The sequence below is a fragment of the Trachurus japonicus genome, chromosome 13, assembly GCF_045865225.1.
Source record: "Trachurus japonicus isolate A0001 chromosome 13, Traja_1.0".
Taxonomy (NCBI): domain Eukaryota; kingdom Metazoa; phylum Chordata; class Actinopteri; order Carangiformes; family Carangidae; genus Trachurus; species Trachurus japonicus.
The window spans coordinates 33,297,282-33,313,324 of record NC_140919.1 but is presented as its reverse complement, the minus strand read 5'-3'; the positions used below and the strand labels follow the sequence as shown (position 1 = coordinate 33,313,324).

Genomic DNA, 16,043 nt, shown 5'->3' with positions numbered 1-16,043 from the left:
AAAACGTTTTTTGATACGGCAGTCACGAAGATAAAATCTCATTGTTGCAGTTTGAAACGATAATGATTGTGATAAATAAACATAACCTGAGGCGATGAATATTGCGACCTGTTGCAGTTCTCCCGGCCGCCTGTAGGGGGCGCGGCCCCGCAGCCCTCACTAGGTAGGAGGCGGTGAGGGTGTGGACAGCCCTGCGCTCACTCACTGGAGACAACGCAACGCTGCTAATAACTGTTGCTCTCCGACCGCCTTACACCGGAACAGGCGAGCGTTTCTGGTAAGTTAATCGTTCATTTTTCACTTTGACTTGCCCAAACTACTAAATAATGTTTGTTTTTGTGTGTGTGTTATTCTCTATCATTCAACGTGAAATGAGTGAGCCAGTCCGTGGCGTCAGTTTAGGTGGTTAGCTTGTTAGCAGCAGCAGCCTCCCTCCAGCTCCTTTAGTCAAACAGGAGATGCTGGTTTATAAATGGAAGTAAATGGAGTCGTTTCTATTTTATCCACTGTACTGAGAGCACACCGCGGTCCTGACCGGAGCCGAGGGGATAAGCAGCAAAACCCGAAACGAGCTTTATTACTCAGGAGTTAGCCGGATAGCAGAGCAGCTAGTCTAGAGCTGCTGTGAAGTGTTGGAGATAAACTAATGACTGTGAGTCTGGACTGGTGTCGTGTTTATGTCACAAAATGAATGAAAAGTAAACCTACCTCTGTTATATGAACTGCGGATCATTCTTATGTTTAATAATGGCCTGCAGCTGTCGTTTTAAACATCTGCCATAACCTTTTCTATTTGAGTTTGTTGCTTATTCAGAAATGTTAAATCCCTTCCTTCATAGGTGTTGTAAGTTAAAGTTTAAAGTGTGATCCAGTTCTTTGAGTTATTATTGAGTTATAATTATTCTGTTGAGTCACGGACCCCTCATAATATGATGTCTTCATGAACTTCATGCCTACAGATGACCTCAGTGTAGTAGTTCAAGCTATGTGAAATATGAAAGGTTCAAGTAAGACATTCACATCTTCTCCTTTCTGTGTTTATTAAAAGGAGATCAGATGAGGGATGCAAATAACTGTCTATAATCTGCATATTGCTGAGACAAATAGTAAACCCTCAGAGCTCAGAAGCTGGAACTAGTTAGTGTCTATGTATTTGCTTGGTCTCCTTCTTTTCTGGAGGAGGGTCTGGCAAGCGAGAGTCATTTGTTATTACAGAAATAACCATCATATGTATTTTGTTCGATCAGTTGAATTAGTTAAAATAAAAAGGAAGTCCAGAAATGAACATGAAGCATGGTGGTCAGGGAGCCAAGTGTTGTGAGTCACAATGCTGTAATCAGCATCCACCCAGAATTACTGAAGTGGATAAGATTACTCAACGCAAAGTGTCTTGGTTGCTTGGATTTCTTCTTTTTGTGTCTGTTAAACAAAAATGAACGTCGGGGTGACAAACCAATATCTTGCTTGGAAAGGAAGTGGTAATGATAGAAAAGTGTTTCAACTGAGCAGTATCCCTGTTTGTGTTTCCCCTTTCCCAGGGTTGCTGGAGTGTTGCAGAGCATCTCTGGTTGTGTCCCTCAGTGTCCCAGATGAGGGACTGATGCGTACCAGGACTCTCCTGAACCCCTCGGGACGCCTCTTTCTACTGCTCCAGTTTAGTTCTGCATCTGCATTTTAGGAGAACACTTCAGCCAAAATGGATGACATCTTTACGCAGTGTCGAGAAGGCAATGCAGTAGCGGTTCGCTTATGGTTGGACAATACAGAGAATGACCTCAACCAAGGGTGAGCTAAGGTTTCTATATGCATGTATCTTCTTTTATGAGTATTGTTCAGTCCAATGGAATAAGAGGTTACTGTGTCAAAACTGAGATTAGCTCATAATTTCTCTAAAAGTGAAGTCAGCAGCAGGCTCCTGCTGTCACAGAGGATGAGCTGGAAATGCGGCTTATGGTTTAATGTGCTTGGTGTCCTCTTAAAGAAGAGCTACCTGTTACTTTTTCTGTCTCCATTATTTATTAATGTATATAATAGTTACTTTTGGACAGTTGTACTTAACTGCGCGTGACTTCAGCAACGTGAGTTTGTGATGCTGGAATCAGTGGATCAAAATCTCAAGGCAACATCAGTTACACTACAGTATCATTGCTTACTTTAAGCGTTGCATCGTGCAGACTGAGAGCCCGCCTTTTCAGTCCCCAGTGAGATTGTGGCCTGAGATTGAACCCATTTCCTTTTGGGCACATGTTTATTCCCCAAATGCCAGTGGAATAATTCAAAAGCGTGATGTTGGACAGGAAACACGCAGTGATGGTAGAGTTAGTTACGCTTTCGGTTCTTGCTACAAAAAAAAAACAAAAAACGATGGACCTTTGTAGGGGGCATTTATTCAGTGTTTAGGTGCAGAGAGGACTGAAGGGTTCTGTAAGATGTTCAGCAGCACATGAAACATCTGTCTAATAGTTGTAATAAGTCAGTCTTGGGCTTCTCTTGTATCCTCAGCTGACTCAGTAAAGACAAACTTGGCAGAGCTGCTCAGTCCAATTCTGATGGCCACCCAGGAAGATTGTCTTCTGGACTTTTAGCACCAGCATTTGTTTTCAAAGCAAACAAGAACAGAATGAATTGATTCATGTAATTATTGTAACTCTGTTATTACAACCAAGGAACTGCTCTCTTTTTGGGGGTTTTTTTCTTCTCCTTCGCTTTGGTACATGTATGGTAAGAAAAAAGGCATAGCATGTTAACTGGTTGAATTGTCTTTTATACTGCCACATGTAGTAATCAGGAGAAATGAATCATGATTTTAAAGAAAAGTAGCACTGATAACATCAACAAACAGACTAATTAGCTAAATCTATTCGTGTTCAAGTTTAGTTTATTTATTTGTTTCATTCATTGGGGAAAAAACCAAAAATAATTCAACTCCTGAATGAAAGGGGGCAGAAAGAAGCAAACTTATGTGATAACATCAACAAACAAACTAATGAGCCAAATCGATTCATGTAAGGCACTGTATGAAAACACAACATTGTTTTGATAATTTCTGAAGCTGAGATGTCTTTAGGAGCATTACAACGACTAATTATTTTCATCAAGTCAGAGTTATGTTTTCGTTTTTTTTGAGATTTTAAATCCCATGATGTTTATTGGAAAGCTTCTTATTTTCAAAAATAGTTGCAGTAATAGTATGCAGTATGCAAGTATCAGCTGGCCGACATGCATTGTTTTAATTCTCTTATCTTTGTGAGACTGTATGATTGCATCAAGCCAATGTGGATACTACATGCATCTCCACGTGACTCGTCCATTAGCTGATTACATGTCAAGTTCCCTTTCGTGGTTGATGTATCACCCCCCAGTGGGTGAAACACATTTATTTTTGCCTTTTCATTTCCCTACAGAACTTCCAGTTCTTCCCTTTCTCTGTGTCAGTAAACCTGCTACATCCCAGCCTATCAGATCCTCACTGTTTTATCATCTGTGCCGCTCATTGACGGTGTGTTTACACCGTTGCAACTCCCACACGAAGAGTAGTAGTGGAATGCTGAATCTCCTTACAAGGAATAACACACGGGCCTTAAGGGAACCGTCTTACCACCTACCAAAACTGAGAGGGAGGAGGAGATTATTGTAGTGGGCAGGACTGGAAGAGTTATGTGTGACAAGACAGAGAATCTGTGTGTGTGTGTGAGACTAAATGGTATTTTTTTTTTCTAGAGGAATGCACAGTAAGCCATAGCAGAGCGCTTCACCTTCCCCTCCTCCACTGATGTTTCTGGTATTTTGTCTCCCAGCGGTATTAGATAGCTCCAGTCATTTCCCCTAAACATTTCCTCAAAGTTTACAAGAGTTAATTGCAAAGTTTAAATTCTCCCTAATGTTTACAATATTGTCATCATCTCTGTCTCTGAATCTTGTTTTACGCTGCTACTTTAGTAGAGAGCTATGTTTCAGTGTCAAAAACCAGCATGAGGGTCAGGATGTGGTTTTTAACCATCATTTAAATTTAGCTTAGTTTATTTATTTGTGTGTTTGCTTGTTTGTTAAGTGATAAACAACAGTTCCAGAAGAGGAACGATGCACAGGTGGGAAGAAAATACCTGCAAGTTATATTTGGAGTTGATTAAAGCAGAAGTAAGCGATATATTTGTGTTAATATAAGTCTTAAATAGTTATATCTTCCGACAGCAATCACTTACATAGAGTATTTGGACCGAAACACAGGGCTGTCAGTGACTCTGCTCTGAGCTGAGGAGAAAACTTTTCTCGTATCCTACAAGTTTTATCCAATGAGGAGAGAGAACGGCATGAAGGGCTGTGTGTGCAGCCAAGGGATGCGCGTGAATGTGGTGACCTAGGGACGAGGACCAATAGATCCATGACGAGGGCGGGGGCTGCTAACTCCGTCGGCTGACAAGACGTTATGGTGCGTTCAGGGCAGCCCGTAACTCGTGTTTTTACAACCTGTGAAGTCGTACCAGTTCGATCTGGTGCGAGTTCACGGGTCGGAAGTTACGAGTGGCCGTTATAGTGCACTTTCACAGGCAACAGGTCGAAGAAACGCGAGTTGCGGGTTGCCTAGAACGCTACTAAGTCGTGACTTGAAGCTGTAATTTACGGTTTCAAAAGCCTGCCTGGAACGCAGCATTAGCCAAAACGACCGGATCGCTTACTTCTGCTTTAATTGATACTGACAAGTACTTCTCTAGATCCAAAGGTGACGTTTCAGATTACTCATTTTGTCTGAACATCAAGCCACAACCTAAAGATATTTAGTTAAGTATCGTATATCACAAGAGAAGCAGGAAATCGCCACTTTGAGAAGTTCAAATTTAGAGAATATTTGGTGTTTTGATTTTAAATGGGTCTTAAAACGCTCTTGTGTTTTCTTTGGCCTATGAGTGTGTGATTGTGGCTTCGATGGCCGTCTGTGTTTAGCCTCCTCATCATTTATGTCCAAAAGAAGCTCTGCACATGTGAGGATTATAATTCAAGCAGAACACTTTACCATTCACACATGATTATTACTAACAGCAGGACAGCACTTATTATAGTTGTTAGAGGTTAAGAAGCGGTGTTAGCAGTTTATGTTAAAGAGTCCACACAATAATTAGCTTTAACATGACTGCTGGGTTATTAATACACACACACCAATTTAGAAATCCGCTTTTCATGTTTATTCAGGAAAGAGTGGAAAATACTTTAATAATAATAATCCCTTTAACAAAGTTAGAACCAGCTGTGGAGCTGCAACAATTGATAGACAAATTCATCATTGAAGTTAGTTTTCAGGCACAACTGCCAAACATTTGTCATATTATAAAACTGAGTATTCGGGCACAGTGTTGTATAGCTTTTGTCTATAAGCTAGCTGTGATGGCAGGTTATACAGAAGCAGAGATAACTATCAGCTATCAGCAGTATTAATACTTTTTTTTGTTGTTCATGTGAGGATAATATACACAGCTACAGTATGTGACACCACCTTCTGAGCCTCAGTAGCTGAAGATAAGGTGATTTCTAGTCTGCTGTTTCTTTAATTTTTCTATTCTTTTTTGTAGAGCAGTTCTACTTGACACACTCTAATGACAGCAGAAGTGACTGTACTACTTCTCACATACAAAGTCTTGGAGAACTGGTTTATTTTACCTTTCCACTAAGATGATTTGTTGTCCCCCAGCTCAGGCTTGTTATCCTGGCTGGGATGTCGAGCCAGAGACATACAGGGTGCAGACAGGGGCGCTTCCTTGGGCTTTTCCGTCTGCTAAACTGAGCTGTGTTGGCAGGTGGAAGTGCCTGAAATAAATTACCGCAGCCAAAGTGGAGGGGGCGAGCTGAAGAAAACCCTGCCACTCATCTGCCTTTGGGTTGTGTGAATGAAACTAGCTGAAAGGGAAAGCTCGCATTAAAAACAAGTGAACAGAAAATACACAAAAACATTTGCAGTTTTAGCCAGTGTTAGCCAGGTGGAGTTGGGGCCCTTTTAGCTAAATTAAGCAACATTGCTTTACATTTGACTTTTAAATGGTTCTAGACTTGTTGAGCATTGCTTTTTATTTCCTGTTCATAGTAAAATGGATGGTATATTGTGTGATTTGATTGTTTTACTGCATCCCTTAAAATTGGGCTGTTACACATGAGCACACAAGTTTGCTGAAACAATTTGTTTTATAGCACCATTATAAATTTACTGGCGTTGGAGAGAAACATGTCATACAATGTCCGAGGTGTTGACTTCAGAAGTCTTATTTTGTCCAACTCACTCACCAGTGCTCAAAGATAAGTCAGTTGGCAGAGAAACCAGAGAAAACTGGAGCTTTATATTGATAAGTGGTAAATGATTGATCAACTATACAAATAGCTGAGCTCCAGTTATATCTATAAATTGAAGATGATACAGAAAAACAGGGTGATATTTTTCTATTATTGTGCACCTTCCTGTTTCTAAGTAATGAGCCATTAGGCTAAGTTTGTCACAAATCCACCTCCTCCCCTAAACAGACTGAAGCTTAACACAAAAAACTCATAAAATCATAGACGTGGGCCTGTGGGGAGTTTTTCTCTCATAAGCGTAGGCTAATTAGTTTTTAGGATTTGGCCTTTTGGGCTGAGAGGAAATTACACAGGGAGCAGATCTGGTGTGACTGCAGCCGGTCACCCAGATGCACAGATGTATGTGTGTTGTGGGACTGAGGGTCTCTGTGAAACTCTCGATGCTGCTTTTGAGTGGAGCTCTGCAGGATGTGTGAATACAAGCCAGTGAATTGATGGCGGGTGGTGGTGGGGGGCCGGACGGTTCAAATTCCTGCAGATTCATAATACTCCCTCAGTTCTCAGATTGCATTATTATGGCATCTCCCTACTCATAATTTTAGAGTAAGGGCATAACATTGGTGACAGATGGGTTGTGCAGTGTCTTTGCACAGTGAAGCACACAGAGAATAGGAAATTACCAGCATAGTCCAGCTGTCTTAATTTAACTAAGAGGGAGAAGATAGAGTTAAAAGACAATGGTGTCGGAGACAATCGCACAGCTGCTGTAGTGCAGTGCTGCGAGAGGAAGTCTCACAGGCCCTTAAAAGAACAGTAGCAAACACTCAACCAAGTGTTTCTTTTTTCTTTCTGCCTTTTTCTGATTGACACTCTTTCACTCGGCTCAGGCTGTGTCTTAATCTCTCAGTCTTTATCTCTGTTTCTCTGAGGTGGTACACCATTAGTCACTCTGTCATGTAATCGAGGCCACCGTCCTACATGTGTCGTTGCCAGAGTCACTGAGACAAAGAGGAATGATGGGTGCCAGGGGCCTTTAAGCTCTGGTCTCAGTCTGAGTTGCATCAACTTCCTTTTTCACAGGGAGAAAATGACACAAAATCACTATGAATACAAATGAAATTCCTCATTATGTGCAGCAGTGTTACATTAGCCTAAAACAATGTAATACTGTAGTACTGTTGAATTGTAACATTTTGTACAAAGAGGCCTTTCTAATATTCATTATATATTTCAGCTGGAACGGGCAAAATAGCATTGAAGCATGGTATAATCCAACGGCTCTAAAACTATAACAGCAGAAATTACCATATAATGGCACTGGAGTGTTTTATATAGGTTGATTTAATATACTGGGAGTTGCATGTACAGTATTTCAAGTGTTAAGAACCATTTCCTGGGCAGAAACATGTGTATGCTTTATAATGACCATCTAGTTTTTCTGAGAAATGCACACTTGTGAAAAGTGATATTTTTATTGTCACGGCACAAACACATGCCTTCCAAAAATCCCTCCTTGTCTGTACCCCTTGGCGCTGTGCCCGTTTTACCACAGAGCTGGGAAAAACCTAATGTAGATATGTTAAGAGCTGAGGTTTCTGCATACTTTTCTGTCCCTCGGGTCTTTGTAACGTTTCCTGCCTGTCCTGCAGTTATTCCAAGTCCTTGTTACGTTAAAGTGGAGTTCCACAAGGATCAGTTCTTGGACCCATTTTATTCACTCTTTACGTGCTCCCGCTCGGCAAAGTCATCAGTCGCTTTGGAACCTCTTTTATTGTTATGCTGATAACACACAACTATATGGAGACAGATACATGATCACTGCCTGTCTGGAGGAAATAAGGATGTGGATGAAGCACAACTTTCTTCAGCTTAACAGTTCAAAACCAAAGCCAACTTCATTGGTTTCCCTCACCAGACCAGAACATCCACCATAACCTGCATCACCTTCTCTGGGAAGGACATTTCTCTGTCATCATTAGTCATCAATCTCAGCATCAGGTTTGAGACCCACATCAAACATCTTTGCAAAATACAGTTTTACCACCTCAGGAATACAGCCAGACTCTGTCCCACCCTCACCCTACGTGATGCTGAGAAACTCATCCACACCTTTATCTTCTCTTTTGCTTTATACATGAAATGCAATATTATTATGATTATTAAAGGTTTTTGTGTAGCTTGTGCTGAATGTGAATACTTCTGTCTCACTGTAGAGATGACCACGGCTTCAGCCCTCTCCACTGGGCATGCAGGGAAGGCCGCTCCAACGTGGTGGACATGCTCATCATGAGAGGAGCTCGCATCAACGTCATGAACCGTGGAGACGACACGCCCCTTCACCTGGCCTCCAGCCATGGACATCGAGAGATTGTGGGAAAGGTGAGGTTCATCTAAATGCTGGGGTCTATCCACTCCATGGTACCACATAGTAAATCTTTTTAGATGATTGTCATCGAATGAATAACCTCCCTGTCATTACAACTTATAATACGTATATGTTTGAATAGATCCTATATGGTGTGACCAAAATATTGATATCTCTTTAAGTTGACTCGTAAAAACAGGATGTTATGAAACCCAAAGTGTTGTAATCTGAACAGCAATTAGAAAAACGAAGGTCTTGTCTGTTCTTGCAGCCCTACAATCAGCAAAGAGAGGACTCATCAGATTTGTCAGTGTCAAGGGAAAATATAATATAACATCTTTGTGAACCACTGCGCTAATTTACTACTAGCATTTTATAACATGAAAGAGGTAGTGATTTTCCACAAAATAGATCCACCAATCAATCCTTTTAGTTATTCAGGTTCAGTCACTTTACCCACATGTTAATTTAAATAAATCTGCTGGTGGTAGCTAGTCTGTGTCAGCACAAGCGCCCATGCAGTAGAAGAGACTCACCTGCAGCACAAGAGACAAGACTAGCCTATATGCTAACATCCTATATCTAAGGCTTTGTAATCACTTTACTCTTAGAGATGCAATATGCAGCTTGACATGTGAATGTCCATGTGGATGTAAATTTAATATATATGTAAAGCGCCTGTAGTTGGTAAAATGGAAAAACACAAAGTGACTGCTCTATAATTGTATTTGTTGAAAGGTATTAACATCAGGCCATGACAGACATGCAAAGTTAATCTGGAAGTCAGTGTTGTGCAGAGTCGTGTTGCCATAATGTGAGGCAGGCTTCTGCTGCAGAGTGTCTGATTTAGAATAGCTGCCAGGCAGCTATTGAGTTTAATATTAGTCATGTCTCAATACCTCTGGTATGTGTCCACAGGCAAGACACACTCTCATGATTTTTCTTGGCAGCATCAACAGTCATCCCTGTATACAGCCCAAACAAGATCTGACCAGCTTTGCTTTGCTCATAATCCTTTGTTTCTCTTTCTTTTAGCTGATCCAGTGCAAAGCAGACACAAATGCTGCCAATGAGCACGGAAACACACCACTGCATTATGCCTGCTTCTGGGGCCAAGACCAAGTGACTGAGGTTAGTGCACCCCCTGCTGGTGAGAAGAAAGAAGAGGCTTATCTGTCAGTTCCCCTCAGGATAACCATTAGAAGATGTCGTTGAGACCACTCTGCTTTACTCTTTTCCAGGATCTTGTGACAAATGGAGCTCAAGTGAGCATCTGTAACAAATATGGGGAAACTCCTCTGGACAAAGCCAAACCTCACCTGCGTGAACTCCTCCGAGGTATCCCAGCTGCCCATTGCAGTTGTTATTGCACCCGTTTTAAATATATCTCAGTAGCGATCAGCCGTGCTTCTGTTGATTTTTTCCCTACTTCTTCATCACCCAGAAAAAGCTGAGAAACTGGGACAGAACTTGACTAAAATTCCCTTCAAGGACACGTTCTGGAAAGGCACCACCAGAACTCGACCCCGTGAGTCTCGCTGCTTTTCTCTTTGTGTTGTGCTTTGCTCATTTTCACATAAATAACGGGGCTTTTGTCTGAGCTTCAAACTTCAAACTGTCACTTAAGTTTGTCTTCATCTTGTTTTTAGGAAATGGCACATTGAACAAACACGCAGGCATTGACTACAAACAGCTTTCTCTCCTTGCTAGAATAAATGAGAATCAGTCAGGAGAGGTACTTTTATATCTCTATTCTTCACTGTTTATTGTGCTGAACATTAATGCTTGAACTGTTAAAGATCAGAGAAAGGAGCACGTCATTCACTACTCTTTTTTCTATATTTATTTCTTGTCTGTAGCTGTGGCAAGGGCGCTGGCAAGGAAATGAAATTGTTATTAAGGTGCTCAAGGTTCGGGACTGGACCACAAGGAAAAGCAGAGACTTCAATGAGGAGTATCCCAAACTCAGGTTATTATTAAATCCTGTCTTTATTACAACCTCTGTTCTGTTCTGTTGTCACTCACTTGTCTGTTTGCATTGTGCTGATCCAAACTTTATGTATTTTTTTGTGTTGTTATTTATTCTTTTGGGGCGTGTTGCTGCATCCCACACGGTTTCGTCTGTTTACGTCAAATCCTCTGTGGTTTTGCCTGTTTCTGTCTGTCTGTCTCTCTCCCGTGTCCCTCCCTCTTGGGCTCCATCCCAGGATATTTTCCCACCCGAATGTCCTACCCATGTTGGGAGCATGTCAGTCTCCTCCCGCCCCTCACCCCATCATCATCACACACTGGATGCCTTACGGCTCTCTCTACAATGTGCTGCATGAAGGCACCAGTGAGTACTTCTACTCAGGTCACAAACTCCATTCTTATCACCAGTTTTGGTGGTTTGCAGCGATTTGTGATTTATTGCACACATTATGTTTCCATCACTTTCTGTACATCAGGAATGTGACTGTCAACCTGTTATGTGGTCAAAATGGCTGAAACCTAATTATTTTGTGTTCCTCATCCTCTCGTCAGACTTCGTGGTTGATCAGACGCAAGCGGTGAAGTTTGCGCTGGACATTGCTTGTGGGATGGCTTTCTTACACACACTTGAACCCATGATCCCCCGCCACTATCTCAACAGCAAGAGTGTTATGGTAAGGAGATGTTGTGATTTTAGCACTGCTTTTTGTAATACAATTTACCCAACTGTTGTACTGAAATGACCTATTAAAAGAAACTGTGTTGCCCCAGAAAACTGGACGAGTAGAAAGTGACATCTCACTCGGTGTTCCTCGTTTCCACAGATAGATGAAGACATGACAGCCAGGATCAGCATGGCAGATGTCAAGTTTTCCTTCCAGTGTCCCGGCAGGATGTACTCTCCAGCATGGGTAGCCCCTGAGGGTAGGCATCACTCAAACAGCACCGATCCGAAGTGACAGCTGAAGCCACAGAAGCTTGAGCGTGAAAAATAGATGCTGGGAACCCGAGATGGTCTCTGAGCCAAATGTAATCTACAGCTGATTTCCCCTAGAGATACAGTGAAATCCAGGCAAGATGGAAACATAAACTGGTTATGGAGTCAGAAAATAACCAGGGAACTTTTTGCAGCACTGAGTGTATGGAGCTCAGGAAGCCGTGGCTGCATGGGATGCAGGAGAGATGTTGCCATCATTCACCATAGAAACAGCCTGCATAGAGTATTATGAGTCGTGAGCCAGGAAAGTGAGAGCACAGGTAGCGCTCCTGGTGATAAGGTACAAATGTAAAGATTTGGCAAAGGTGGGGAATCTTCAGCAAGGTCTCTTTTTTACATTTACACCCTGTAAATAACAGATGGAAAGAGCAATGAGTACCTAACAATCTGAGTGAACAGTGATATTAGTTAAATGTGTTTAATTTCTGCACCAAAGTCTTTCTGTATTCAGTGAGCACACTTGTAAGGTGTTGTCTAAACCTCCAGCTGAGCTTGAATAGAAGGGATTTTTGCTGAAGTATCTTGTTCATTTCAATGTGTTTCTGTTGTTGCTCTTTGCGGTACCTAGCCCTGCAGAAAAAGCCGGAGGATATCAACCGTCGGTCAGCCGACATGTGGAGCTTTGCCATCCTGCTGTGGGAGCTGGTGACCAGAGAGGTTCCCTATGCTGACCTATCGAACATGGAAATAGGGATGAAGGTCTGTAGAGCTGAAACGTTTAATTGATTCAGGACTATTTGTTCTGAGATTTGACATTTAGGATTTTTTTCAGCAGTGGGGCCACGAACCACCCACCCAGCCCACCCCATAGTGATAAGAAAATAAATCAAATAGAATAATTTGACGTGTATACATTAGGGGTGACCCCGAATAGTCAGCGATTTGTTGATACAATTCAAAGAAGTCTGATTCGACTGTCAATCTCGCCGTTGAATCGTCGCAAAATGTGATTATGATAAAAAGATTGTCCTATGTGTCTCTCCTCACTTCATGTGGTTTCCCTTCAATGGAGGGAAAATTTAATTCCGGCTAGAAGTTTTATTTACAAGATTAAACTGAGTGATGCGTTCTGTCTATTGATCGCACAGCACCTGTATACACACACTCGCTACACATAGAAAACAGCGCTGTCCATGGTGCTGTGACTATTAAACCACCTTTACAAGCACTGATGCACATACGCCCACACAACGATGGGACTTGCAGGTTTTCCTTCCCCATACAAACTCATTAATTCACAGCACAAACTGATACACTCATCGCTACACCGTCCCCAAAAGAGAGACAGTGATGCATGTCATGTACTTAAGCCTAATGAGTGGGATAAGGAAAAGGATGGATGGAGAACATCCTGTTATTGTTATCTTATGCCAATTGAGGATTAAATTTGTTTATGTGGATGTTTTAGTGCTTTTCTCTGGAGCGGAAAAAAACTCAAATTAGATCATAAATCAATGAGGGAAAAAACTACATAATTCAATGATTAGTCGAGTTAAAGCAAAATCTGACAAATCAGCTTTAACTATGAAATTCTTAGTCAGGGACACCCAACATGAAAGCACATAACAGCTATGCTCCAACTCATTAACAGCCTGTCACATCACTTGGCAATGGAGCATGCCAAGAGTGACACGTGATCATCTTAACAGACAGTCCCACGTGAGCTCCCTGCCATTGAAACAACCTATTGTATACCTGGATGCTATGACTAGATGTATATCGTGGAAACCCTGCAGTATGTAATGTCAGTATGTTTTGGCCTTCAGGTTGCCTTGGAGGGTTTGAGGCCCACTATCCCTCCCGGCATCTCTCCCCACATCTGCAAGCTCATGAAGATATGCATGAACGAAGACCCAGCTAAGAGGCCGAAGTTTGACATGATTGTGCCAATTCTGGAAAAAATGCAGGACAAGTGAAAAACCTCCTCTGCCCTCCCTGTACTGAACCGATAAATTACTGGACATCTTCCCCCAGATATCCCTCTGATATGGTGGTGTGGTGCTTACCAGTATTGCCTTAAACTCTTCACTCTACTGCTGCATTCGACGCCACTGTAGCTTCTGCTTCTGAGATGAATCCAGCAGCAGTCACTTCTTTTTATATTGTTTTTGTTTTCTTTTTCCAATGTGATATCATGTTTTTATCCATGTCCTCGTCTTTGTCACTGATCTGCTTATTATACTGTCTGCGCAGGAACTTAATATTGACTGTTCATCCTCTAAACTGTAATCATGTGGACAATCTTCTTTAAACGACTGAATAGCCAGTGGAGGTCAGCATGGCAATCTGCAGCATTACTCCATGTGGATCTAAGGCCTTAGTTTTAAAAATCGCCCTGTAAGGGAACTGCTCTGTTTGTAACAAAAGTAATACATATTAACCCAAAGCTTGTCTTGTGGGGAAAAGGTTTATATTTGTTGTTGGCAACACAAACTGTATGTAACAGGGGCAAGCATGACAAATGTCTGAAACTAAGCATTTAAAAATGAGATTAATGAGAGAATGAATGAGTGGTGTCTGTGAGAGTGCGTACAGTGTCAGGGCTGTGCCGTTCAGCTTGGCTGTGTAGAGATGTGTAGAGCTTGGCCTGTCTTGAGCATTGGTCCCTGACTGTATCCTGTACAATTCTGGCCATACAATCCTCTGTTTTTGTTTCAGGGCAGCAAAAATGTTGGTGTTAATGAAAGATTTCTTTTAAGATGTATTAAAAGATGGCTTATTTTTCTCTTGTTAATTATAATAATGTAAGATAATTAGCTAGATTACTCAAACATACTGATGTAATCTAGTTCATTTTCAGTATTTTCTCATCAAATTTTAACCCTCAAAACAGTTGTATTATGATTTAAATTCTGCTTGCTGTACTATTGAACAAACAGTATAGTCACCCTCCGTTTCAAGTACTTTCAAAGTGTTTGTGCCTCACTCAAGTGTTATTGTCATTTTAAATACTTCTGGAATGAAAACTGCAACCCAGACTGTAATTAATTCATGAAAATCTTCAGTACAGGTGTATTTTGTTGTTTACTTGTTAAGCATGGAAACTGCCTTTCCTCCCAATGTTATGGCTACATCAGAAGCTGCTGCCAACATAAGGTGACTGGGACATTAACACTTTGTGTTTATTATTTTGGGCCTCAATGTGAGTTCTGACTTTATATCAATCTTATGGGTTGTTTCTTCTTATCTGTATTGTTTCTGTGCCTCCACCAGCTTGCTTGTTTGTGCTGAATCACAGGTTGAAGCCAAAATCAAGAATGACTTATACAAATGTATGTATTTATATATAAGTATATTAAAAAGGAAAAATATGGGAAACTTGAATGTGTGGATTTATACTGGGAATCAAATATAATTGGGTAGTATGGGAAAAGCTGGACTAATATGAGGTGTGAACATACACAGTCTATGGGTGTGAAACAAGAAGTTAAAAAAAGTATTAATCAAGCCAGTGAGTGATATTTAATTACCGTAGACATTATATAAGACACAATAACATGACGTTGAGTTGCACTTTTGACAGTGTGGAGATTTAATGTATTGATTTGTGTGTGTGTTAGGGGTTAAGGTTAGACTCCTTGGGAGGATGGCATTTACTTAGGGAAATTAGACTCTTTTCCAATGCTCCTCATCCAGGTCCTAAGTAAAACACTTTCACTCGATTTGCATTTCATTAAAATTTTTGTAAGTTTGATTTGCATTTAGCTTATTTGCTTTAGGACCAGCACTTGTGGGAGTGTTTCTCCATGAATGAGTCTTTGCCTGTGTCACTCACATCTGCATGTTTGACTTTCATTTGCTCTCATGTTGCATGTTTGTTCATCAGCAAGTAAACACACTCATCTCAACATTCAAACATACTCATATGTGCTATGTCAGTATGACTGATCTGTGATGTTGCTTTCATACTCAACTGAGAGTGATTTCTAGCTGTCAGAATCTGTTCCCTCTGTTACGATGCTGTATTTGGGAAAACCCATGAATTTCTCAAGGAGGGGCTATGAAGACAAGTTGATTCCTTCCATATTCAGCTCTGGGGAAACAATCCAAATTCCCAGCTATTGGGATCCATTTACCCTTTTGATTCTGAATTTGGGAAAAAACAGGTCAAAATTCACATTATTAAGGTCAGTGTTTACAGGTCAGGGTATTAATTTGACTGCTCTATGATTTCATATTCATGAAAATCTGACAGCCAAATTTCCAGCCATCAGAACCTGTCATCCCTGTTATGGTGTTGAGTTCGGAAATAATGGGACAACATTCAAAGGGATTACTGGGAAGTATGTAGTCAAGTCTATCAGTTTTGACTCATCTATGACTTTCCTTTCATGTAAAATCTGACGGGTAGGTATCAGAATCCATTACCCCTTTGATATTTAAATATTTATATTTCTTTGAACATTTGTTCAAGAAATGAAATAGTTTATAAAG

At 41.1% G+C, this 16,043-nt stretch overlaps 1 protein-coding gene across 1 annotated transcript; it reads left to right on the top strand.

Moving 5' to 3' along the window:
• Positions 1-155: 155 nt before the first annotated feature.
• LOC146976332 (scaffold protein ILK) lies at positions 156-14,927 on the top strand. Its single transcript, XM_085796071.1, has 13 exons — positions 156-277; positions 1,539-1,785; positions 8,490-8,655; positions 9,677-9,772; positions 9,883-9,979; positions 10,086-10,169; positions 10,291-10,376; positions 10,501-10,610; positions 10,849-10,976; positions 11,165-11,286; positions 11,437-11,536; positions 12,178-12,308; positions 13,376-14,927. Exons 2-13 carry the CDS (start codon positions 1,697-1,699, stop codon positions 13,523-13,525), a joined length of 1,359 nt encoding a protein of 452 aa, XP_085652197.1. The 5' UTR covers positions 156-277; positions 1,539-1,696; the 3' UTR covers positions 13,526-14,927.
• The last annotated feature ends 1,116 nt before the right edge of the window (positions 14,928-16,043 follow it).

What these genes read in the sequence shown, in the direction of transcription:
- LOC146976332 (XM_085796071.1), top strand. Translation starts at nt 1,697, where the DNA reads ATGGATGACATCTTTACGCAGTGTCGAGAAGGCAATGCAGTAGCGGTT. An exon ending in GAGGAGTATCCCAAACTCAG is followed by an intron (nt 10,611 to 10,848) that starts GTTATTATTAAA and finishes GCTCCATCCCAG; the next exon opens with GATATTTTCCCACCCGAATG. An exon ending in AGCATGGGTAGCCCCTGAGG is followed by an intron (nt 11,537 to 12,177) that starts GTAGGCATCACT and finishes TGCGGTACCTAG; the next exon opens with CCCTGCAGAAAAAGCCGGAG.